The 24,291-nt window shown below is 61.6% G+C and overlaps 9 protein-coding genes across 9 annotated transcripts; 6 read left to right on the top strand and 3 right to left on the bottom strand.

The window, feature by feature from the left end:
- Positions 1-145: 145 nt before the first annotated feature.
- EHS24_003183 (uncharacterized protein) lies at positions 146-986 on the top strand (the record flags this gene model as incomplete). The annotated part of the gene is made up of 3 exons (XM_028618882.1): positions 146-240; positions 444-633; positions 801-986. 3 exons carry the CDS (start codon positions 146-148, stop codon positions 984-986), a joined length of 471 nt encoding a protein of 156 aa, XP_028472770.1.
- A 221-nt stretch (positions 987-1,207) lies between these two features.
- On the bottom strand, positions 1,208-3,328 carry EHS24_003182 (uncharacterized protein; the record flags this gene model as incomplete). Its single annotated transcript, XM_028618881.1, has 6 exons — positions 1,208-1,430; positions 1,484-2,805; positions 2,863-2,997; positions 3,036-3,082; positions 3,133-3,244; positions 3,305-3,328. The coding sequence occupies 6 exons, from the start codon at positions 3,326-3,328 to the stop codon at positions 1,208-1,210; spliced, it is 1,863 nt and encodes a 620-aa protein (XP_028472769.1).
- A 232-nt stretch (positions 3,329-3,560) lies between these two features.
- On the top strand, positions 3,561-6,199 carry EHS24_003181 (uncharacterized protein; the record flags this gene model as incomplete). Its single annotated transcript, XM_028618880.1, has 10 exons — positions 3,561-3,599; positions 3,704-3,746; positions 3,799-3,895; positions 3,947-4,102; positions 4,143-4,410; positions 4,458-4,635; positions 4,676-5,569; positions 5,609-5,718; positions 5,765-6,076; positions 6,137-6,199. 10 exons carry the CDS (start codon positions 3,561-3,563, stop codon positions 6,197-6,199), a joined length of 2,160 nt encoding a protein of 719 aa, XP_028472768.1.
- Positions 6,200-6,556: 357 nt separating this feature from the next.
- Positions 6,557-8,043, bottom strand: EHS24_003180 (uncharacterized protein; the record flags this gene model as incomplete). Its single annotated transcript, XM_028618879.1, has 10 exons — positions 6,557-6,582; positions 6,869-6,980; positions 7,032-7,085; positions 7,178-7,185; positions 7,262-7,339; positions 7,383-7,415; positions 7,466-7,571; positions 7,635-7,709; positions 7,843-7,887; positions 8,026-8,043. 10 exons carry the CDS (start codon positions 8,041-8,043, stop codon positions 6,557-6,559), a joined length of 555 nt encoding a protein of 184 aa, XP_028472767.1.
- Positions 8,044-8,364: 321 nt separating this feature from the next.
- AP1M1 (AP-1 complex subunit mu-1) lies at positions 8,365-10,132 on the top strand (the record flags this gene model as incomplete). Its single annotated transcript, XM_028618878.1, has 9 exons — positions 8,365-8,377; positions 8,422-8,447; positions 8,506-8,665; positions 8,742-9,586; positions 9,640-9,686; positions 9,741-9,817; positions 9,871-9,917; positions 9,972-10,025; positions 10,091-10,132. The coding sequence occupies 9 exons, from the start codon at positions 8,365-8,367 to the stop codon at positions 10,130-10,132; spliced, it is 1,311 nt and encodes a 436-aa protein (XP_028472766.1).
- A 1,455-nt stretch (positions 10,133-11,587) lies between these two features.
- RHO1 (GTP-binding protein Rho1) lies at positions 11,588-12,966 on the top strand (the record flags this gene model as incomplete). Its single annotated transcript, XM_028618877.1, has 5 exons — positions 11,588-11,624; positions 11,926-11,953; positions 12,276-12,309; positions 12,404-12,847; positions 12,886-12,966. The coding sequence occupies 5 exons, from the start codon at positions 11,588-11,590 to the stop codon at positions 12,964-12,966; spliced, it is 624 nt and encodes a 207-aa protein (XP_028472765.1).
- Positions 12,967-13,882: 916 nt separating this feature from the next.
- Positions 13,883-17,022, top strand: EHS24_003177 (uncharacterized protein; the record flags this gene model as incomplete). Its single annotated transcript, XM_028618876.1, has 9 exons — positions 13,883-14,713; positions 14,897-14,967; positions 15,037-15,109; positions 15,375-15,487; positions 15,528-15,694; positions 15,740-15,817; positions 15,859-15,967; positions 16,009-16,959; positions 17,007-17,022. The coding sequence occupies 9 exons, from the start codon at positions 13,883-13,885 to the stop codon at positions 17,020-17,022; spliced, it is 2,409 nt and encodes an 802-aa protein (XP_028472764.1).
- A 333-nt stretch (positions 17,023-17,355) lies between these two features.
- On the bottom strand, positions 17,356-19,263 carry PSA2 (Proteasome subunit alpha type-2; the record flags this gene model as incomplete). Its single annotated transcript, XM_028618875.1, has 7 exons — positions 17,356-17,999; positions 18,187-18,310; positions 18,410-18,549; positions 18,696-18,745; positions 18,793-18,932; positions 18,987-19,018; positions 19,185-19,263. The coding sequence occupies 7 exons, from the start codon at positions 19,261-19,263 to the stop codon at positions 17,356-17,358; spliced, it is 1,209 nt and encodes a 402-aa protein (XP_028472763.1).
- Positions 19,264-20,240: 977 nt separating this feature from the next.
- BOI2 (polar growth protein) lies at positions 20,241-23,851 on the top strand (the record flags this gene model as incomplete). The annotated part of the gene is made up of 2 exons (XM_028618874.1): positions 20,241-20,366; positions 20,504-23,851. 2 exons carry the CDS (start codon positions 20,241-20,243, stop codon positions 23,849-23,851), a joined length of 3,474 nt encoding a protein of 1,157 aa, XP_028472762.1.
- Positions 23,852-24,291: the final 440 nt, after the last annotated feature.

The raw sequence follows: 24,291 nt of genomic DNA, 5'->3' as shown, positions 1-24,291 counted from the left end.
GTGTTGTTGCGATGCGGCGTGGTTGTTGTGGCTTTGGAGTATCACGCGGACATGACGCGTAAAGGCGTGAATTAATGTTCTGGTGCTCTTGTGTTTGCCCAGTCTCTCTCTCCCGCATCCTCCTCCTTCATCCACCCCTGCAACCATGAGCGCCGAGCAAGCCGCAACCACCACCGCCCCGGCCCCCGAGGTCGGAGACAAGCGCAAGGCCGATGAGGCTGACGAGGTCGTTGACAAGAAGTAGGTCCTGAATGGCTGTCTTGGAGGCGGAGGGAGAGAGTTTGTTTGTTTGGGTACGGGCTGCGCGGCGCGTCGCGTCCATATGAGTGCGGCCCTCCTCATGGACTACGGCCCTTTCGCGTCGTGCAAACTCCCCATCGTCCTCTCCTTCCTGCCTTCGTGGATGGATGGATGGAATCTCAAGTGACTGACTGTTACCCCAGGGCCAAGACCGACGACGCCGAGGCTACCGAGGAGGCTGAGACCGCCGCCCCCGTCGACAAGGGCAAGGGCAAGTCCACCGCCGCCCCCGAGGAGCCCGAGGAGGAGGAGGATGACGATGACTCGGACGACTCGGACGACGAGCTCATCGTTCGTGGTACCCGTAGGCGTAAGCAGGTGGACTATTCGTCGGTAAGTGGGCAGTGGGCTCGTGTCTGGACAGGACGAGGGAGTGATCTCTGCGGGCAGTGTGCATCCACCCTTAGTTGTTGGTGTGCTTTCACAGTGTGCTGCGTTCACTGCCTCTCGTCCCTCCTACCCCCCTCTGTTTCCCGCACTTGGCTCACACACATTCCCAGGCCGAGGCTCTCGCCGCTGCCGGCCTCCAGAACGGCGACGACGATGAGGACGAGGACGAGGAGGACGACGGCGAGTTTGAGGGTGGCGACGACGACGAGGACGACGTCGAGGGCCACGACGAGGATGCCGAAGAGGGTGGTGCCGCTGCTGGTGCCGAGGAGGACGACGACGATGAGGAGGTTTAGAGCGCAACTCGTTTTCTTCAGTTGTTTTTTAAGGCCCCTGTGTGTAGCCTACGCTGCCGCGTGCCAGTGCCAACATACGACCATGCCTGGCCCTGCTGTACGCGAGGAGAAAAAATATGCATCCATGTAACAAGCGATCCCACCTGTGGTCTTTTCACTTGTTCTACTCGTTTGATTAAAATGAAGGCTAGTGCCGGCGCCGGCGGCAGTCAGGCTCACGCTCACTGCTGCGCGATCCTCCTCCGCGCCTCCTCCTCGCGCGTGCGGAAGAACGATAGCTCGCTCTGGAGACGCGGGTGCGTGGGCGCGCCGGGACCAGCGACGAGCTCCCGCATGACGACCTCGTAAATGGAGGACAGGAACGAGTGGCGCTGGGCCACGTCCTTGATCTTGTTGGCCTGGGTCTGCGCAAGGCGCACGAGCTCGGTACGCATGCGTGTCGTGCTGGACAAGGGTGTCAGTAAAACGAGTAGGGTGGTCGAGGCAAAGAGACTCACCTCGAAAACATCATGGCCTCCTCTGCTTCGTCTGACAACGCAACGACACACGAGAACACGGCGGCATACTTGACAGCCACGGCGCGAACCTGCCCGTCCTTGACACCCTTGCCGATGAACCCGGCAATACCTTTACCCTCGGCCTGGTCGGCGAGGACTTTGATACTCTCGATATGCGCGTCCATCGACTTGCGGTACAGGGGCCAGAGCTGCATCTTCCAGCCCGTGAGGTATGGCACGAGTGGGGACGCGCCACGGCTCTCGGCGGTGGCGATGAGCTTGTCGTTGAGGCGAATGAGGGTGAGCAAGGGGATCGAGTTGGGAGGAGTCGGGGTGAGAGTGGTGGTAAAGAAGGCTGTGCAGTACTCGAGGGCCGAGTCGAACACCTCGTGCCAGATCCGCTCGGCCTCCTTGAGGCCCTCTGATGGGTCTGGCGTGGCGGCCGCGCCGTTCCGTCGCCGACCGACACGTGAGCGACCTGCCTCGGATACGGGGCCGAGGACGGGCGAGTCGACAGGGGTCGTTTCGTGTGACCGGACACGTTCGCGGTGCTGGGCCGACGATGGTGTGATCGAGGTGGGTGCAAAGAAGCGCACGAGGAAGGTAAACTCTGCCGAGGCATTGTCGAGCAGCACGAGACCGAGAGAGCGGAACAGTGCCTCGATGGGCACAGTCAGCTCCTTGTCGTCGACCATGTACGCGAGAATGACCGCGCCAGCATCGCCGTCAATGTCGAGATCGGCAAACTGGAGCCGCTCGTACATTTGCTTGACGCTGGCGGGGGTCTTGCCAGTCGACGCTGCGGCTTCTTCAGAGCTGACGACGCCGACAAGCTCGTGCTTTTCCACCACGCGCGCCCGGACCTGAGTCAGAGCACGTGAATATCGCCTCATGCCCGTCTCATAGTATGCGCGCGCCGCATTGGCGTAGCCGCGCTCGACCTGCTTGGCGTGTCGGGGCGACTGGCGGAACAGAAAGGCGTAGAACGGCTGATACTTGAGCAGCAGAGACGTCTGCATCACCGCCAAGTTGGTACTCAGGCCCTTGGAGGCAGAGCGAAGTGGGCGGATGAGGGTGAGGAGGAACGGCGGCAGGGCATTCATTGCCTTGAGCGACAGGCCCTCGATGACGCTTTCGAGCTCGCGCGCAGCCTTGACCTTGCTGCCGCGCGACTTGACGGCCACCATCTTGTCCTCGAGCTCAGCAACGGCCTGTAGCCACAGAGTGGGGTTGGCGCTTGGCTCCGTGTCGCGGATCGTGAGCACGAGGGAGGTCGGGATGATGAGGTCGGACAGCAGCGCATTCAGAGGTGGCAGGATGACCTGCGTTTAGGTCAGTGACAATGTATTATTGCGCAGCAGATGGCGCCAAACACCCACGCGTCGTCCCTTCAGTTGCCTCTCAATCTCGTCACTCCGCGCCTGCAAGTCGGCAATCTGGCCCGAGACGTCGGACAGGTTGTCCTGGAAAGTGGTGAGATACGAGGCCAGCGACGTCAGCAGCTCGGCAGAGGCCTTGGCGTTAGCTTGGTGAACCAGACAGTGCCGCTCACCTCCACCGACCGCTCCAGGTCGGTGTACTCCTTTTGCCTTCGCAGAACTGTATCGTAAGCATGGTACAGCGAGACAGGTATGGAGGAGGGTACGCACACAGCTCGCGGTCGGCGTCCTCGTCGTCTTCGTCCAACAAGGGGTCAGGGAGCGGCGGCGGGGTGGACGGAGCACGGCGCGATGGCCCAGCGCCTGGAGTCTCGAGCACGAGCTGGGAGGGAGAATGTGAGCTGTTGGGAGCGTGCTGCATGAGGAGGGGTGGGGAGCGTACCTCGATCCCAGGCGAAGAGGTCATGTTGGATGGGTGGAAGGGAGAGAGAGATAGAGAGCAATAGCAATAGGAATGTCGTTAGGAAACACAACGCGGAGGATATAACCCCCATGTGTCTCTGCGGCCCGCGCGCGTCGACGTGACAGTCGGTCGGTCGTCCCTTCCCGGTCATCTCGACGTCTCGTTTCAATCCCGTCCCTCCAACAACCCACCTTTCTCTCCAACCCATCCCCCACGTCCTCGCAGCTAAACAGGGATGTCTGAACTATTCAAGGACATCCCAGAGTTTGTAGAGGTACGTATCCCGTTCACCTGGCCACCCGTGCTCTTGCGGTCATCCGGCTTTCCGCGCCGCCGACACAACACACCTCTGAACCCTCCGCTAACTCTCCATCACAGACCGAAGTAGGCGAGGCGGTCACTGCCCGTACAGAGACGCTCGGTACGTTCTCCTCCTCTACTCCTTCACCGACACTGCTGACCCCCGCGCTCAGCATCCTTCCGTGAGCTTGGCCCGCCCGACCTCTGCCACGTCGTCAAGTCGCACGGTCCGAAGGGCGCCCAGAAGGACGTCGGGAGCTATCACTACTGGTAAGGATGAGGAACGCCTTTTGGTCATGAAGCTTTGTTGACTCTTGTTAGTTCCGGCGTGGAAGCGTCTTCGTCGGCATCCCTTGCGGCATACATCAACAGCCTCCAGTTCCACGTTGACGAGGCGCAAGCATGGTTTGGCGGAAAGACCAACGGCTGGCGCGTCCGGATGGGCACCTACTGGTCAGAACCTCGCCAACTGCGCGCGTGCGCGCGTCTTGTTCCCTCGCTGACATTTATGCTGCAGCTGCTTTAACGCGTTTTCTCGCGTCGACATTCGCGTTGAGGCGCGCATTCCCGGTGGCGTGGACGCGTACGTCGTCGACCTGCGCGGTGAGCGGCATGAGGCGACACCAGAGCTGTGGCTCGAGACCTACCTCTCTGCCCTCCTCCGCTCCATCCTCTATGCCGACGACGCCTCCTACCGTCTGGCAGGATACCGCAAGCTCGACCCGATCACGACCGTCGATGGCGAGGTGCGCTTCCTGAAGGCGGCCGAGGAGCTCTCTTCAAGGGTGGGTACCATGACTCCGCACCGCAGCTAACCCGACCAGGATGGCAGCTGGGATCCGACCCCGAGGTGCAGGTGGCCACGACGGCGTCCAACCACCTCACTGCTGGTGTCCTCAAGTACTTTTCCGACTCGTTCCGCCTCGAGCGTGCAGCCAACCTCTTTGAGCGCATGTACGCTCGCGAGCCCGAGGTCGCAGCGCTAGTAGCCAAGAGCTACATTGGAATGAGTGGGTCATCTGACTCCTGAGGGACGCTGACCCATTGCAGACGAGGAGATCAAGGCTGTCCAGATCATGCACTCGGCACTGCAAAAGGCTCCCCAGAGCTACCCTATTCTTCTCGCGCAGGTCGATTTCCTCTTGTCCAAGGGTAAGGCCGAGTGGGCGCTGCAAGTCGCTCAGCAGGCCGTCAACTCTGCGCCATCCGAGTTTCTCACATGGGCCAAGCTGTCCGAGGCCCACATCGAGTTGGGCCAGTTTGACAAGGCTCTTCTGACGCTCAACTCTTGCCCCATGTTTACCTACAACGAGCGCGACCTGCACCGCTTACCGGCCCCGGCGCGCACACACCTCCCCGTCAAGAAGTTTATCGCAGAGTCGAGCCTCTTGGACGAGGACTCTGCGCGCGACAACGAGGCCGATGTCGCGCTCCTGCGTCTGCCCGCTCCCGGTCTTCGTGGCACGTTTGCCAAGGCGTACCACCTGCTCACAATCCTCGTGTCCAAGGTCGGATGGGACGAGCTGCTCAAGACCAGGAGCGCTGTCTTTGTCATGGAGGAGGAATGGCGCCAGCACAAGACCACGGCGTCAATGGACGGCCCTGTGGGCAGCATCTCGGCACCGGCCGCGGCTGGCAGGCGAGAGGAGAATGGCCATGCCGACGAGGACGCGTCCACGCGCGGCATCCACTCGCCCGACGCAGGCAGCGATGGCGGTATCCCCTCCATCCGCGTCTCGATCGACTCGGCAGCGGACGAGGCTACGCTCAATGGCGGCAGTGCCTCTGACGCACCAGCACAAAAGGAGACAGTCGTCACCGCCCCCACTCTGGAGAAGCCCGAGTCGCTCAAGCACGCCCCAGACGAGAATACCGACAAGGACGGCCAAGAGGGCTTTGAGGGTTCGGCATTTTCAAACAAGCGCCTGTGCGAGCGCTGGCTTGGTAAGGAGTTGGTAGAAGGCTGCCGTACTAACTCTCCAGACAACCTTTTCCTTGTTCTCTACGAGGATCTGCGCGTGTACACTATCTGGCGCGCGGAGATTTCGCATTTCCAGACCCAGCACATGTCGTACAGCAAAACAGGCTACGAGGTGAGCTTTTCCGCGCGTGACGGGACATAAGCTGATGCTGTCCCAGTGGGAGATTCTCGGCGAGCTCGCCCTGCGCATGCACCACAAGGAGGAGGCCAAGGACGCCTTCCAGCGTTGTCTCACGGCCAAGTTTTCGTCGCGCGCCCTGTTGCGCCTGTTGGAAATGTACTCGCTCGACGGCGACCTCAACCGGACCTTGAACGCCGCCACAAAGCTCACCGCCTACTACCACCGCTGGTACATGGAGAGCGTGTATCCGTCTGCCATCGCCCACGCAATCTACCGCCTGGGCCTGACGCACGGGCTGAGTAAGATTGAGTACACGCTGTTGAGTATGAACCTCCCGGAAGGTATCTTCGTGAGTGCAACAGCTGTTTTGGCCGGACCCTTCAAAGCTGACCCAGCTCCCTTTTTCTAGCAAATCATGCTGCAGTACCTGAAATACGCAAAGACGTTTAGCGTCGAGGGTTCAGAGTACTAGGTGTTGATGGGATGCAACGAATTGTGACGATAGCAGCCAAAGGCCAGAACACTAGTGCTGGTCTCGTTGTTGGACAGGGACAACATTACATTAAACTAACGGAGAGGAGCGGTACGGCGCGACAGCTCCGTTCCCTCTCCTCGCCCGTCGATTCGAAGGAGGGGGAAGAAGCAAAAAAGAAAGGTAGTATGGACAAGACGCGCGACGGCCAATGTCTTTGGAGGGGGGTGGGGTGTTTTCGAACCGGGATGCAAGGTGGGAAGGGCGGTAAGAAATGCAGTGTGCAGGTTGCAGGCAAAGGCACCGGAGGAGGGGACACCACAGAAGCCAATGCCGGGACAGGTGGAGGTGAACCTTCTACCACTCCTTGCTGATCTTGAAGGCTGTGGCGGTGGTTAGATCAAACTGCCACAAAAAAAAAAGCACAATTGGACGGCGCGCCACATTGTTCCCCGTCTGCGCAAAAGTTGGCCGCCGCCGTCGCTGCCAGAGTGCGAGGCATGCGAAGGGCCACGCTCGACACTACCCCAGCCACTTCCGCTGGCCGATGGGGCTCGTGCGACTCTCCATGGCCCATGCGTGCGCCACAAGGGGCTGCCCCCTTGATACACTTGGTCTGGCCTCCACCAAAACCGAATGAACGCAGCCAACAACAATCGTTCTACTCACTCCACTCAAAGTCGTTGAGCCACTTGTTGTTGTCGTCGTCGACGATGCGCGTCTTGACAGTGTACGAGCCCGAGCGGGCGAGCATGCCCGAAGGCGACTCCTCCGATGCAAACTGGGCGCATGTGTCAGCTACCTACATTCAGCGTGATTCAGCTGCACTCACCACCTTGGTGTAGGGCTCGGGCTGGGGGCCGTACGAGCCAAGCATGGCCTCGGTCTGTACCACTTGTCAGCATTCCTGTGTCTTTCCCATGGCGGGGGGCGCCTGGGACCCCCGGACATTGGGATTCGTTCCCGGAGAGGACGGACCTTGTCAACTAAAACACAGGGTCAGCACAGCGTATCAGCACAGCCCCTCCACAATAGAGGGAGGGCCAACGAGACAGAACGTACCAGTGACACCGGCACGCTTCACGACCTGGAGGAAACGCAGGCCCGAGACAATCTCGTTCTCGACGACAAAGGAGATGCCTGAAGAGTTAGCGACGATCAGAATCGAGTGGTTGCAACTCACCGACCGAGTAGTCGACGCCCTCCTTGATGAGCACTGGGTGTCGCGTTAGCTGGGTATTGGGCTTCAGGTGTCATGTTACCCACCAGGGTCCTTCTTGAGTCGTGCGCTCTCGGCAGCAGCGTTGGTGAGGTCAATAATGACGTCGCCCTGGCGAGTAGGCGAGGTGAGGAAGAGAGTCTTGGGCACGACCTGGGTGTTGTCAGCATCAGTGAACTGTGGTGAGGCGAGTGGTGGCAAGGCCACAGAACATACCTTCTTGGGGAGACCGTTGCCGCCGGCAGTGTTGAGACCGAGCGACGCCTTCCAGCGCTGGAGCGACTCGTCCTCCTGTACAAGTGTCAGTGACTCGTACGAGATGTGGACGCGGCTGCCCCCTGGCGGCGCGAGCGTGCTGTCCAGGATGAAGCGCAAGCACAGCACCAGTGTCCATGGGGTGTGGGGCACAGGGCGAGCAACATACCTGGTCAAGAGCAGCGAGCTCAGCGACGGTCTTCTGCTGGCCGATCTGCGTTGTTAGTCCCCGGGTTGACCTAGACAGTTATGCAGTCGGATACCCGCCTTGTAGCCCTCGGTCTGGGTGGGGAGGAGGTCGTCCTGGAGCGTGAGCGTGAGCTAGGTGCGGAAAGGAGGGAAGTCTACCTACTTCCTGGGGAGCAGACATGTTGGACAAGGTACAGATAGAAAGCGGTGAGGGATGAGAGAGGAAGAGAGCAACAGGTGGTGGTGAATGAATGCGACTGAATGCACCAAACCCGCCTCTGCCTGTGCGTTGCCAGCACCGTCGCTCGTACCGTCCGTCCCGGCGCAGAGCAATCGGGCGCGTCGCGTCACAGGGCCAGGCGCGGAAGCCACGCGACAAACGGGGTGGGCCGGATAACAAAACGGGTGGAGGACGCAATGGGTGGTGGTCCACCTCGACACGCTCAACGCAGTCAATGACGACCATATCCTCCTCTGCATCCCTCTATCCCCTGCCCCCGCCATGGCGAGCCTTGGTACGTCGTCGACTAGTTCATTGAGATTCGTGCTGACCCTCCAGTCGCTATCCTTGATGTCAAGGGAAAGGTTCGTAAAGACTGCAGGCACTCGTCTCTGCAGCAGCTCCCGCTGACAACCCATTCAGTCCCTCATCCAGCGGTCGTACCGCGACGACGTGCCGACGTCGTATGTCGAGCGGTTCATCCCGCTTGTGCTCGACATGGAGGAGGAGAACGTTACCGTCCAGCCATGCTTCTCCGACGAGGGCATCAACTACATGCACATCCGACACAACAACCTCTACCGTGGGTGGTCTCCCTCGTCCTCGCGCACTCGCGCACCGTCTGTTTCCTCCACACTAACACCACCGTCTCCCTCCAGTCCTTGCCATGTCCAAGCGCAACTCGAACGCTGCCGAGATCATCCTCTTCCTGCATCGCCTGGTATCGGTGCTGACCGAGTACTTCAAGGAGGTGGAGGAGGAGTCTATCCGCGACAACTTTGTCATCATCTACGAGCTGCTCGACGAGATGATGGACTTTGGCTTCCCGCAGACGACCGAGTCCAAGATTCTCCAGGAATACATTACGCAGGAGTCGCACAAGCTCGAGGTGCAGGTGCGCCCGCCCATGGCCGTCACCAATGCCGTCTCGTGGCGTTCCGAGGGCATCCGTTACCGCAAGAACGAAGTGTTCCTCGACGTTGTCGAGTCGGTCAACATGCTCGTCAATGCGTCTGGCAACGTTATCCGTTCGGAGATTCTGGGTGCCGTCAAGATGAAGTGCTACCTCTCGGGAATGCCCGAGCTGCGCCTGGGTCTCAACGACAAGGTCATGTTTGAGAGCACCGGCCGGAGTGCGCGCGGCAAGTCGATCGAGATGGAGGACGTCAAGTTTCACCAATGTGTCCGTCTGTCGCGGTTTGAGAATGACCGCACCATCAGCTTTATCCCGCCCGACGGCGAGTTTGAGCTCATGTCCTATCGCCTGTCCACACCGGTCAAGCCGCTTGTGTGGGTCGAGGCGTCGGTCGAGTCGTACCGCGGCTCCCGTGTAGAGTACATGGTCAAGGTCCGTGGCCAGTTCAAGCGCCGCTCAACAGCCAACAATGTCGAAATCTATGTTCCCGTCCCAGGCGATGCCGACAGCCCCAAATTCCGTGCGGCTACAGGTTCGGTCGTGTACGCTCCCGAAAAGTCGTGCTTCATCTGGAAGATTAAGCAGCTGGTACGTGTGGGGTGTGTGGGGAGGGAGTGATAGCGCTGACTCTTCTTCCACAGGGTGGTGGCAAGGACTACCTCATGCGCGCACACTTTGGACTGCCGTCGTGAGTTGACTCCCGGACTGGCAAATGGAACACACTCGCTAACCCATCCTTCAGCGTCGCTGGCGAGGACCTCGACAAGCGCGCACCTATATCGGTCAAGTTTGAGATTCCCTACTTTACCACCTCGGGCAGTGAGTATCAAAGGGATTTCTGGAAGAGTGCATATGGCTAACATTCTCCCTAGTCCAGGTGCGCTACCTCAAAATCGTCGACCGCAGCGGATACACGGCGGTCAGTTTAAATTCACTTGTCGAGTGTGACCTTGCAACTGACTTTCTTTTCCAGCTCCCGTGGGTCCGATACATCACCACTGCCGGCGACGACTATGTGCTGCGCACTGTACGTATCAGGACATGCGTAATGGCTCTCGCGCAGACACAGCAAACTGACCCCACCCTCTCTAGATCTCCGACTCAAAGTCGAGCAGTATCATTGCGCCCCTGTAACTCTTGGCCCGGGGCCCATGACCCATGGGTGGTCGAGAGTAGAGCATAGGTGGTGTTACGTGTGTCCGCGAAGGGGACGGCGACAGGAGACGACGGTCGGTTCGTCCCTTTTTTTCGTGGCGTTGTTAGACTTTTGAGAGAGACGAAGATAGGGACTGTTTTTACGCTCATGCACGCTGTGCAGATATGACCACGGGTGCGCAGCCTGGGCATGCGTGCTTGTTGCCAGAGGAAGGATAGGGTGGTGCACGCATATGGGTGGATCTTGGGGGGGGGTGTCGTTTGCTCAACGTGACGCGTTCTTCTGGTCGATTGTGGTTGCAACTGTGGGACGGCCGACAGACTGACTCCTCACCCAAAACAGTGGTTTCGTAGTCAGCACCAGCACCATCGATGGCTACCAGAACGCCCCTTGCTCGCGACTCCGTCTGGCGCTTTGGAGTGGAGCTCAACAGCCGAGCGCCACGCGGAAGCTTGGCATCGGTTACCATGTGCGAACGAACCCGATGCGTTGTGGCGATCCAGAGCACCGCGAGGATGCAAGAACGGGGGCAGGCGTTTGTAGTCTATAGATGCTGGTGTTTGCAGATGCAATGTGGCAACTGTCCAACTCGTATCAGCTGCCACCTTTCCCTCCGTGTCTTCCCTATAGGTGTGCCTTCCCCGGTTCCATCCTTCCCCCGTTGTCTTTCTTCCGTCAGTTCTGCCTGTTGCCGGGTGTAACTGGTAGAACTGGTAGTACTGAGCCTGGGACGTTTTGCGGTGGATGTGACTCTGTGTGAAGGACGAATCGCATGTACGGCCACAGCATTAATACGGGGGCATCAGCAATGTCCATGATACCATGTACCGCCTGCCCCGCACGCTGCCAAGACGCAGCTGTGCGCACCTGTGCAGCAGCCGGTTGCCGCTGTATGTGCGACGCGTCGGCCGCGTGCGCGCACGACAGACACGTGAAACACGGGGGGGACAGACGGTTGCCACATCGGCGATATCCCCGCTGGCTGTCCGCTGTGGCCGCTGTGGCCGCTGGCTGTGACGGTGTACGGTGCTCTAGGGGCAGAGGGGCGGGGGCGATGAGGCGGTGTCTCCATTAGATCAAGCTCGGCGGGTTAACGGGGAGGGCCCGATAAATAACGACCGTCCCAGCCAGGCAGCCGCTGCCGCACACACCCGCCATCCCAGCCAGCAGCCAGCGCGCGCACCCAGCGTACCCAGCATACGGGTGTACGGTGGGCCCTCTCCCGCCCCCGCGCGTGTGCCCCCCCCCCTGTGTGCTCCTGCTCTCCCCCCCCTCTTTTGCCATCGACCGTCTCTCTTTAACCCCAATCGTCATCCACCCACACACACCTCCCACCCACAACCCACCCACCTCCATCTCATCCTCACACCCCCTCTCCCCAACCTCTCTCCTCCTCACCCTCCTTACTCCCCACCCGTCAACTCTTAACAACAATGTCCGGAGAGATCAGGCGCAAGCTCGTCATCGTCGGTACGTAGCAGCTCCACGTCCCAACTATCACACCCCCACCCCTCCCTTGCTCGGCCACCGCGTTGCGACTCCCACAGCCCCCTCGCTGCCTTTCCCGCCCGCACACCGCGTTTGGCTCAGCGGCGACACCACCCACCCCACCCACCCACCCACCGACCACCACCAACGACCACCACCCAACGACCCACCATCAACGCTTCCTCCCTGCCATCGCGCCGCCGCCAACACCCCTCACCATCACCCTGCTCTCCCTCCCCCTCCACCGCCCCATCACAAGACACAATGCGCTGACACTCCACAGGCGACGGCGCGTGCGGTAAGACGTGTCTGTGAGTTTTGCACCGCCGCCCAAAGAGCGGAGGCGCACCCCGGGCCTGCCCCGAGCGCGCGCGCGTGACACCCTGTTTGCCATCGCGCCGCCAACGCCATCGCCGCCGCCGCCCATCCCCCCTTGAGCTCTATTTGCATCCTGCTGGCCATCAGAATGTGATTGATGGGCCACTGGAAGACAAGGGGAGAGGGGGAGGGGAGGGGTGTGACGAGGCACACGCTTTGTTGCAGAACAATCCGTGTTTTGCGCGCTCAAAATGCGCTACCCTCTCGCGCCAAGCACGCATTGTCGGGACACCATTGCTGACCCGTGTTACCCAGCCTTATCGTCTTCTCCAAGGGCATGTTCCCCGAGGTGCGTGCACTGCCAAAATGGCGGGACAAGTGACGCGTGGCCCGTGCGCGCAACTACTCTCTGCTCTTGTAACTGACACGCAACTGCCGCACAGGTCTACGTCCCTACCGTCTTTGAGAACTACGTTGCCGACGTCGAGGTCGATGGCAAGAAGGTCGAGCTGGCCCTTTGGGATACCGCCGGCCAGGAGGACTATGACCGTCTCCGTCCCCTTTCGTACCCGGACTCGCACGTCATCCTCATCTGTTTCGCCGTGGACTCGCCCGACTCGCTCGACAACGTCCAAGAAAAGTGGATTTCCGAGGTGCTGCACTTCTGCCAGGGCCTCCCCATCATCCTCGTTGCGTGCAAGAAGGATCTCCGCGACGACCAGAAGACCATTGCCGACCTGGCCCGCATGAACCAGCGCCCCGTCTCGCGCGCCGAGGGTCTCGCCGTCGCTCAGAAGATTGGCGCCGCCGGCTACGTCGAGTGCTCGGCCAAGTCGGGCGAGGGTGTCCGCGAGGTCTTCCAGACCGCCACCCGCTACGCTCTTTCGGTAGGTCCACCTGTTGGGAACTCTGAAGACACACACAGCTGACAACAACCCCCCTCCCTCTCCAGTCCAAGAAGAGCCGCCCCTCGAACGGCAAGAAGAAGCCCTGTGTCGTTCTCTAGACGCGCACTCCAGCTGCGTAACGTGCCCAGTTCTCCGCCCCCTCTTTTGTACTGCCACCACCCCCCCACCCACCCCTACCTTTCCCCGTACCTCCCCTCCACCCCCCCTTACGTCCGGCACAACCTCCCATTGATACCTGAGAGTGTTCTTCCCCCATCGCTCTTTGTCTCTATCTCTCGCTTTCTCTCCGTAGTTGCCGTGGCATAACCCATCTCCCCTACCAAAGACATATATGCCGCGCTAGTCTAGCCTCGTGGCCGTTCATTGGGCGATGTTATGAGTTTGACGAGTTGCAAAAAGGAAACGAACAGCAAAGGCACAAGGGAGTAGGGCGAGGGGGACAAGTGGTGTGGGTGATACGATGAGGTCGCGCTGACGTACGACGCCCAGAAACGCGTGTGAAGTTCCACGTGGCGGAATCCTGGAACTGTGGAACGGTGGCGAGCACAGATTGAGTGAAGGATGATGCAGAGGCGCAGAGATAGGCGAGAGGCAGCCACGGAGCACGTTAGAGGTGGTGCCAGAGTGGGTCGTATGTATGCATGGTAAGAGGGTCTGCGTTGCCATCTATACCGTGTCGCATTTTGCACGCCACTCTCTCTGCATTTGCCCCGAGTTGAGCGGTGCAGCATGTGCCCTGCGTGCGCCTGCGCATTCTTGGCTGCGGACAAAGGTGACTGTTGGGCCCCACTGTGCGCACGGCGGCGGCATCTCCTCCTGCCGGCCAGCGGCCACGCACGAGCTGGACGTTGTTGTATTCATTGGGTGTGTCACACTCCCTCGCACACACTCACATATACCATCTCCTCGAGCATCGGTTGCAAGCGTGCGCGCATAACACAGCAAGCTAGCACGCAAGCAAGGATACACCACCTCCGTGTTGGCCCATTAGACAGCGGGCAAAGCGTTGGGCACATGAGCTCTACGGATACCGACCCGGCGGTCGTCGACCTCGCCTCGCCACCCCGACCTGCGCCTGTGCAGGATGGTGCGTCGGCTCTGGCAGTGACGCTGGACGAGGGAGTTGCAGCAGGAGGTAGCGCTGGCGACGACGTGACTGCTGCCGAGCAGGCCACGTCCCCAGCCGTCGACCCCGTGTCCACTGCGCGGGAAACGCCCAACCCGGCCCCGGCGTTGGCGTCGGCGTCAACACCGACAACAATGTCACCCACCAGTCCGCCTTCCTCGCACCCGCCTTCCTCGACCGTGTCTGTGTCTCCCTCAACACCTTCCTCCACCGCACCTCTCCCGCCTGACACGCAAGTCATTGCCTCGCCACCACGCCGCTCCAGCTTGCCGCTTGCCGCCGCCGTTCTGTCCGATACCGCCAGCAGCACACCAGCACCAGCCCTGGGAGCCGTGACGGCCACGGCCACGGCCACTCCAGCGCCTACGCGCGCGGCCTCGATCCCGTCTGCACCGAGCAAGCCACCAGCGGACCCCGCCATCCCCGAGACGCTGGGACTGGACGTGGACGGGGGGCACACGCCCGCGCCCACACCCGCGCCGGCCGGGTCGTCGACGGCAACTTCCACGAGCGCGAGCTCGTCGTCTGGCCTCGCGTCGACCGGCGGCGGCAGCGCGGGCCAGGGCCAGGTCAAGGCTACTCCAGAGTACCTGCGCGCCGCGGCTGGTCTGGAAGAGTTTGACCCGTTCGCGACGCCGCCCCCGGCTCCCAGGCGCAGCGAGCGGCCACGGCCGACCGTCACGACCACGCCGGCGGCGGGTAGTACCCTCGCAGGCCCCGTGAGGCGTGTACAGGACGTGTCGAGCGCCGGCACGAGTCCTGCAGCTGCGAGCGCTAGTCCCGGCCAGAGCCCGAGCGAGGCGGGGTCGACCACGCCCCGGCGACGGGGGGACGGAGCAAGAGGGGGAGGGGGAGAAGGTGGGGCAGAGGGAGAGGGGCAAGGGCCCAGTGGCGAGCCCCAGTTCAACTTTGCGGGCTTTCTCAAGGACCTCCGGACCAAGAGTGCTGATCCGGTCGCGCGGTATCTCAAGAGGTGGGTTTGAGGCGATTGGAAGAGGTCGCTCAGCGGGACCGGCACTTGGCAACATGGCTGACAGTGCAGCTTCCTTACCAACTTTGCCAAGAAGCCGTTCACCGTCAACGAGCAGATTAAACTTATCCGAGACTTTTTGGCAGTGAGTACGGTGAGGAGAGACGAGGCCGTTCTGGTGCCGGGAGCGGTGTCGTCGAGCTCGGCGCACGGTTGGCAGCGGCATGACAGCTCCCTGGCTTGTCTTCGCTTGATTTGGCCTTGGAGAACATGCCTGGGTTGCTCTACCAGCTTGCATCATGCTCAGAGCGCGTGTGAGCCGGGCATGACGCAAGTACAGAAGCATATCCTCCAGGGCCACAGCGTCGCTCCCCTCGGATCAACTAGCGCGGAGACACTGACACACCCAGTTTATCGGCGACAAGATGAAGCTCGTGGAGCCCTGGCGGTCCCAGTCCCCGGCCGAGTTTGACCTCGCCCTCGAGGCGATGGAGAAGCTTGTCATGAACAGGCTGTATCCATAGTAGGTCACATGTCAAATTCGTTGGCTAACCTGCGACCAGCACCTTTACGCCGCAGCTCACCGCCGCGCAAACCATCACCACCGACGACCTTGAACGCGACGCCGTGTTTGCGCAGCGTGTCCACCTCTTTGGCTGGGTGCGCGAGCGCCACCTGGACGTTCCCGAGGGCGAGGCCGCGCTGGGCTTCCTCGGCTTTGCAGAGCAAGGTGGGTTCCGCGAATCCTCCCAACGTTTGAGGCTAACCCAACCAGAACTGCTCAAGATCAACCACTACAAGGCGCCGCGTGACAAGATGATCTGTATCCTCAACTGCTGCAAGGTTATCTTTGGTGAGCTGTCGTTCCTTCAGGGTATAGCTGACCTCTCCAAGGCCTCATTCGTCACACCGAGGGAGGATCTGCTGGAGCCGATGCGTTTGTGCCCATTCTTATCTTTGTGGTGCTGCGCGCTAGCCCCGACAACATGCTGTCCAACGTCGAGTAAGTTGCGGAAAGTAGAACTGCAACTGACATGTGCCCAGATACATCAACCGCTTCCGTAACCCGGAGAAGCTCCAGGGCGAGGCTGGCTACTACCTCTCGTCCTTGCAAGGTGCCATTGCCTTTATCGAGACGATGGACGCGTCGTCACTGTCGAACATTACGCAAGAAGAGTTTGAGCTCAATGTCGAAAAGGCGATCCAGGAGCTGCCGGCCTCGCCCACTTCGCCACGAGCACGCGCTTCGGCCCCCGAGCGCTCCGACATGTCCCCCTTTGCCACTTCCCCAGGCGAGGAGCCGGCACGCGCGCTCCAGCTGCCCAACACGAGCGCGGCGCTGGACGGGACCAAGCGCTTCTTCCAGCGGACAGGCGACGCGGCCAAGGAAGCCGTCTCGCGCCCGATTTCGGCCATTGGCAAGATTCTGGAGAACATGCAGGCGGCAGCCGACGAGGAGGGCAGCGAGAGCGGCGACGACGAGGTGGTCGACCGGTGGGCGCCCGGCGGGACACGCGACCGCGAGGCTGAACGCCGGCACCACGCGCCTGGTGGGCCCATGCCCGTCAACATGAACCGCCTCAGGCCACATGGACAGCAGCAGCACCAGCAGCACATGGACACGCCCACACGCGCACCGGAACACCAGGCGCAGCCCCCCTCCCGCCTCCTCGCGCAGCTGGGCCTGTCGCCCAGCGTGTCCGAGAACACCTCGCGCGAGCCCACCCCGACGCCCGAATACGCCGCCGCGCAGCAACAAGCGTACGAGGCGCACCAGGCGGCCCACTTCCACGCCCAGCAGCAACAGCAACAGCAGCAGCAGCAGCAGCTGGCGATGCAGAGCACGATCGAGGCGAGCCACGAGGCGTATGCGCGCGAACAGGCGCGCAGCGCCAGTGTCCTCACCCTCCATCAAATGTTCCCTGCGCTCGACGAGGAGATTGTGGGCGCCGTGCTGGCGAGCTGTGGCGACGACCTGGGCATGGCTATTGATCGGTACGTTATAGAAAAGGGATGTGAGCCCCGAGCTAACGGACAAACAGCCTGTTGGAGATGTAGACGCACCCGCAACGCAGCACAACACAAACGAACCCACACGCACGCAAACTCACCCCAACCTCACGCTCACGCCCGGCCGGCGCCCATTAATCTCTCTTCTCTTCTCTGCGATACAGCACAGCCCCAGATACGTCCATGCATGCGCGGCGCCTTAATGCCGGGAAAATGAAATCGGGAAACAGATAAAGGGGGGTGGTGGGGTGGTGGGGGTTGGTCTACCAAAGGGTGATGAACGTGGCGCACAAGAAAAAGGGCAAGTCAAGAGGATCAGAGGAGCGTGCAGTCTAGTTTGGAGTTTGCGGTGAGGTGGTTTATGGCGGCGGCGGCCTGGTTCTAAAGGAGCACCTGGTTGGCGGCGCTCTTACCGAGCGACTTGTTGGGGAGCACGATACACGAGCGGATGTGGGTCTCGGGGGCGACCCACACCTCGGACGCGAGGACGGACACGGAGATCTGGCCCTTGACGGCCGTCTCAGGCTCGGGCTCGCCGTCGACGCGCGCCCACTGGCCCAGGCGGCAGTCGCTGCCAATGATCGAGTTGAGGACCACGGTGTGCTTGTCGATCAGGCTGTTCTCGAGCAGGATGGCGTTGGCGATACGCGCGCCCTCGCCGACGGTCACGCCGGCGCCGATGGCGACGTTGGGGCCCACCTTGGCCGTGGGGTCGATGACGGCGCTGTCGTCAATGAACACGGGGCCGGTGATGTTGGCGCCCTTTGACAACAGGTCGGGGCGGATCTTGCTATAGTCCTTGAGGTACAGCGCGTTGGCGGTCACGGCAGAGGCGGCCGTCTTGATCTGCTTCCAGAAATCGTTCGACTCGAGCACGTAGATTTTGCGCTGGGCCGCCAGCGGCGCAATCACGTCCTGCTCCAGTTGGAGGTTTTCGTCGAGCTGGACAAGGGGGTCGTTTTGCGCGCGCGTCGCCTTGAGGTCCATGGCGACCTTGATCTCGTCAAAGAGGGACACGTCGAACACTGGCGGGGGAGGAGGTTAGCGGGAGCGTGAGACCAAAATGACACAAAGGCGGGACGAGGCGAGACAAGGCGAGAACAGGCGAGACATGGTTAACAAGCATGTTGGGCCGGGATCTCGGAGCCGAGTGGGGAAGACGAGACCACCAAAGGACAAGACACAAGAACACAAGAACCACTCCACACTCACTGTAGACACCGCCGTTGACCGTGTTCGAGATCCAGCTCTCGGGCTTCTCGACATAGTGCAGCACCTGCGAAGTCTCGGGGTCCGAGACAATGCAGCCGTAACGAGTGGCAGTCTCCTTCTTGACCTTGGGGGGTTCGTCAGCAAAAAAAAAGAGCAAGAAAATGGCCGAAAATAAAAGGTCCTCTCCCCCATTGAATTGGAAGTTTAAATTAAAAACACGCACCTTGACACCGAGAATGGTGCCGACGCCGCGGTGCTTGTTGTGCAGCTCGAGCATCTCGGCAAAGGGGAAGCTCGAGCAAATGTCAATGTTGCAGATGAAGATGTGCTGGGGGACGGGCGGGCGGAGCACCGAGTCGCGGACTAGGAAGGGTGAGGGTCAGCGCCACGCACGTTGTGGGGGGTCTGAGCAAGCGAGCAAGCTAGCGGACGCGGGGAGGCTGAGGCTGAAGCTGCGCGCTGGCTTTCCTTTGGGGTGGAAAGACCGGGCAATGTGCACGACGACTTACAGTGGTAAAGGCCGCCGGCGGTGCCGAGGGACCTGTACTCGCGGAGGTAGCTGCGGTGTGAGCTGTGTACTGTCACCCTTTGATTGGGATAGCTCACCTAATGCGAATGTTGGGGAACTCGCGCTGCGACTCCTTGACAAAGGGGGCCATCACATTGTCCTCGTAGAAGCCGATCAGAATGATCTCGGACAGGCCGGGAACCTTTGCGAGTGCCGCGAGTGGGTGCCACACCATGGGCTGCGGCGGGTCAGCTTGCATTTGGGCAGTTGGCCCTCCGCGCATTCAACTTACCTTGCCGGCGATGGGGAGGAGGGGCTTTGCGCCTGTTGCATGTTAGTGCGTGCTCGCCACCGGGAGAGACTGAGGGCATGGTCTTGTTGTGTGCGTGTTGCTGCTTCGCTCGGAAGGAAGGAAGCTGGTGCTTCCTTGGAGTGGAGGCAGAGGTGACCTCGGCGTGGTGAAGGGCGGGGGTGTTGGGGGTGTACTTACGGTCGAGGGTGAGGGGGCGCATGCGGGTGCCCTTTGAGGGGCCGCCGACGAGGATGACACCTTTGGTGACGGAGGACATTGCAGTGGGTCTGGGGGAGGTTGGGGAGGTTGGGAGAGTTGTGTGTGGGATGAGGGGCGATGTGTCAAGAACACAAAGACATGTGATGGAGATGTTGGATGAACGTGTCCGTTCTGGAGATCGACACGGCGCGGTGGCAGCCAGAGCAGTGACGTTGCAAGGAGAGAGTGAGACAACACGGAATGTCAGGATCACCCAGGCTGAGGGGGCCACGTGGCTGGAGGGAGAGCGCAAGGATGACCCTGACAATCAGTGTCTCACGCTAAAGGCCAACGATCCGGTGGTGCTGATGGAAGAGCGAGAGACGACAAATGGTCAAGAGGAGGACCGAAAAGCGGAAAAGGTCACAGCCGTTGCAGCGCTGCGTTGCCTTCCCTCCCCGCCGTGTGGGTGCGCTGTCTGCGTCTTCCCTCTCGCTCCTCCATCTTCCTCCTCCTCCTCCATCCTCCATCCTCTTACACAATCAAACCAAACACCCATCCTCCCATCCATCCATCGCACCCTGGTGGCCCATCCCATACAGGACCCGTTCCCTGTCGCGCCGCCCAGCCCGCTGCTCGCTGCCCGCCTTGTTCTTTCCCGATTGGGCTATAGCGGCGACGGTGCCTTGCTCTCTGTCCTTGCTGTCGCTGGCCGCCGAGTGTCCCATCCGCCAATCCCACCCCGCACCATCCCACGCGCAACGACCTCCTGGCCATCTCCTGCATCTCGCTCCTGGTTGCCTGCGTTCCAACATCCCCCACAACAACTCCTTCCTACTTCCCGACTCTATACTCCCCTCCCCCCCAATCCCTTCTCTTGTACACAACACTTCTTTCTCTCCATCTCTCACCCCACCCACCCACCCACCCACCAACACCACCCTCTCCCCCGTCATCACGTAGCACGGGCCACCCAATCACCCCTTCACCGCAGCATCGGCCAACTTGGCCACGTACTCTGGTCTACGTCACATCCTCCAGAACACGGATCTCACCATGGTGCTCTACGTGACAGCCATCCACACCTTTGTCGCCGAGCATGGCGACGAGCTCGAGTTCCAGGCAGGCGAGAAGATCGAGGTCATTGAAAAGGATGACGCCTTTGGCGACGGCTGGTGGAAGGTAAGTGCGACCCAAACCGCCGCGGGGCCGGGCACGCCAAGTGTGTGTGAGCGCGGGTACCCCCTGCGTTCTCTTGCGCTTTGCGGTTGCGGCTCTGTGAGAAAACGGTAGCATGATACTGATTTGTCACCCAACAGGGACGCAACACCAAGGGCGAAGATGGTCTCTTCCCGGCCACGTACATCTCCGAGGAGCCCATCGACGACATTGCCGATGTGGGCGCTGGCGCTCCTCCAGGCCCGAACGGTCGCGAAGAGAAAAACTCGCGGTCCGGGTCCCCCATCCCAGTTCCCCCCTCACCCCATGACGCGCCGCCAGTGACAACAACCCCTCCCCCGGGTGCACCCGATGGAGCTGCCGCTGTTAACGGTCTCGCGTCGCCCTTCACCGGTGCTGCTGGCGCCGACAGCGGCGAATCGGCGGCAGCAGCAAAGAACGTCGTCGAGCCCTTGAACAACCGCAACAGTCTTTTGGACATTACTGGCGCACCGCATTCGGCACCCTCAGTGCAGGCCGCGGCGCTGGCAGCCCGCTCTGGCGGCACCAACGTCATGGGCCACACCATTGGCGAAGTCCAGGAGGCCATTGACACCATGGGTGCGCCCAAGAATGACGCTGCCGGTGTGCACAAGGGCGTCACGCTCAAGGACCCCGCAGAGGCTGAGCGCGAGGCTCGCGAGCGCGAACAGGTCGAGTCAACGCAGACCGACGTCGATGACGACGACGACGACGACGACAATGTCCCTCTGGGCGTTGCTTCTGATGCGCGTGCTCGTCTTGCACAGCAAGCCAAGCTCGCCAACGAAGAGCGCGATCGCCAGCAGCAGCGCGAGAGCGGTGTCGCTGCTGATCTTGTCTACTCGGACGAGAGCGACGATGAGGAGGAGCCTTCATCTGCCGGCCTCAACCACTCTGTGCAAACCCTCAACGGTACGCCCAACGGCACGGCCGTCAGCGGCAGCCCCCTCGCTACCTCGTCCCTGCCCGTCAACGGCAACGGTAGCGACAACGCCCCCGTCTCGCCCGTCACCGCTCTCAACAGCTCGACTCGCACGCTCAAGCCTGACATCTCGGACGAGGCTACCCCCATCCCGTCGCCCACCAAGGTCGCAGCTGTTACTCCAAGCAGCCCGCCATTCGAGGCCACTCACATCCTCCCGGCCACATCCCCTATCGTGGCAGAGCCCGAGCCCGTCGCTGCTGTCGACCTCTCGTCTCCTTCTCACAGCGTCCCGCCCCAGCCCGAGACGGCTGCTCGTTCCGTTTCTGGCTCACCCGAGATTGGTGTCGGCGCGCTTGCTGCTGGAGCCGGACTGGTTGGCGCTGGCACTGCAGCCGTTGTTGGCTCCATTGCGGCATCGCGCACGCCTCCCCTCTCGACGCCTCCTTTGGGCCACAGCCCCTCGCTGTCGTCGACGTCAATTCCCGCTCCCGCCGTGCCCCAGGCGGCCCTTGCATCCCCCTCGGCGCGCTCGACCTCACTCCATGCTTCGCCCGGCGTGGTGCCGACACCACTGGTTCCTGTGGCGCCAGTGCCCACGCACTCGACGCCAGTGTCAACATCCACCCCTCAACTCCAGCCTGCGGCGCAGATTTCGACCCCTCCCGTCGCAACCTCCTCGCCTTCCACTGGCGGCACACCCTCGGGTGCCGGCATTCCCGCCAAGCCGCCCGCGTCGTGGACCGTCGACGATGTTGTTCAGTGGGCGCAAGCCAAGGGCTTTGACGAGTCCATCTGCAGCAAGTTTGTCGAGCACGACATCTCCGGCGACGTCCTTCTCGAGCTCGATGCTACTTTGCTCAAGGAGCTTGACATCCCCCAGTTTGGCAAGCGCGTTCGCATCGCGTCGGCTATCAATGAGCTTCGCCGCCCAGCTTCGGCCTTGTCGACCTCGTCGGCTCAGCCATCGCCCATCCCCGAGGGAGCTGCTGCCGCCCACCAGTCTCAGCAGTGGGGAGGCGCGTCGCGCTCGCACTCGGTCACCCCATCCTACTCTGCAGCATCGTCGCCTGTGGTTGACGACAGCCACGGCGCATGGGCACACGGCCGCAAGGTCAGCATGACACCGTCCACTCCGGCGATCGACGAGGCACACCCTATGGAGTCGCGCGCCGCCGAGCTGCCTACCAAGCTCAACCACATTGCTGCTGTCAATGGCGGCGGCAACGGCCACGCTCCGTCGCTCTCGACCTCGTCGGTGCCCGTCAGCCCCGCCACTACCAGCGGTGCCACTGTTGTGAAGCGCGAGTCGACCGGCTCGCTCACGCACAAGAAGAAGGGCAGCCTCGACAACAAATCGGACCGCCTCAGCTTCTTTGGCCGCAACCGCAAGCCACCTCCCCAGTCGCCCAGCGCGGCTGAGCGCAGCGCTTCCTCGCGCATTGGTCTCGGATCGTCCGCCGCCAGCAAGCCCACTACCACCATGACTGCCGCTACTCCCGACAAGCGCGTGTCGTCGCAGCCCCAGGCCGCTGTTGGCTCGGCTCTGCGTACCATTGGCACGCCCGACAGGACTGGTTACCTGAAGAAGCGTGGCGAGCGGTACAACACTTGGAAGACGCGCTTCTTTGTTCTCAAGGGCTCGCACCTGTACTACCTCAAGAGCGAGACCGAGGACCGCGTCAAGGGTCACATTGACCTCAAGGGCCACCGCATCATTGTCGACGAGAACACCAACCCGGGCTCGTACGGGTTCCGTCTTGTCGGGCCAGGAGAGAAGCCCCACCACTTCTCGTCGGCCGAGCAGGGCCAGATCCGCGACTGGATGAAGGCGCTTATGAAGGCCACCATTGCTCGCGACTACTCTGTCCCCGTCACCTCGTCGTGCAACATCCCCACCATCCCGCTCGCCGAAGCCCAGGCGCTCCAGCCCCGCCCGCCTTCCCCGTCCCAGATTGACGCCACGCAACGCGCCAACCGCCGCGAAAACGTCAACCAGCTCACGCCCCGCGACGCGAGCGTCCTCATGTCGCTCGACACAACAGGCAGTGGCCGTCGGATGACCAGCCACAGCGGCGGCACGCCCTCGCGCCCAAGCCGTGACACCCGCCGGCCGTCTATGTCCAAGTCGAGCACCGGACGGCCCTCGGTCAGCCAGTCGCGCCCAAGCGTGGCATCCTACTACCCTCCCGAGGACGAGCACCACGCCGAGCTCCTCAACTGGGTCAACGCCACTCTGCCGGCACAGTACCCGCGTGCGGCCCAGTTCCCCAACTCGTTCATTTCGGGCGAGGTCATCTTCCTCGTGGTCAAGCACCTGTCCGGCATCGAGCCCAAGCCTCCCGTGCCCCCTTCCGCATTCGCACGAGACGCCACTGGCCAGCCGAATGTCGAGGGCCTGTTCGCCATGATGGACTGCGTGATTGACGCGGGCATCGACAGCGCCGGTGTCAGCCTCAACGAGGTCCGCGCCGGCGACCCCACCGCCATTGCCACCCTCCTCGACAGTGTGCGCAACTGGGCCGTGCCCCGCGGTCTCGCATAGGCATGCCTCGACGCGAGCGCGTACGCGCAGTAGAATCCTGCACGCTACGCGGTTTGCACGTCGGCTGGAGTGAGGGATCGAGGCCCGTTGCCCTCCTTGCCATGCCTTGTGCATTCGTCATATCCCTGCCCTCCAGCCCGTACACATACTCATACGCTGGCAAAACGCGACAATGCCGTTGAGAACAGCCCCTACCCCAACGTTTCGTCAGCACCCCCCACCCACACACCCACCCGATCCACAAGTGTTTTTTTAAAAGAGGAGTACGGTTTGAGATTTTGAGATTTGATCATGATGAGAGCGAGCGAGCGCGAGGATTCGAGCGATGCAGAGGGGGAACGGGGGGAGGGGGGGAGGTCGAGCCCGAGTTGAGTCGACTCACTCGGGTCTAGAATATAATTGCTTTGTCTGTCCTTGCCGTAAGACCTGCCAGAGGTGCC

Source organism: Apiotrichum porosum (genome assembly GCF_003942205.1).
Source record: "Apiotrichum porosum strain DSM 27194 chromosome Unknown scaffold_15, whole genome shotgun sequence".
Classification (NCBI taxonomy): domain Eukaryota; kingdom Fungi; phylum Basidiomycota; class Tremellomycetes; order Trichosporonales; family Trichosporonaceae; genus Apiotrichum; species Apiotrichum porosum.
Note: the sequence above shows the minus strand (reverse complement) of the source record. Positions and strands in the feature narration are given on the sequence as shown.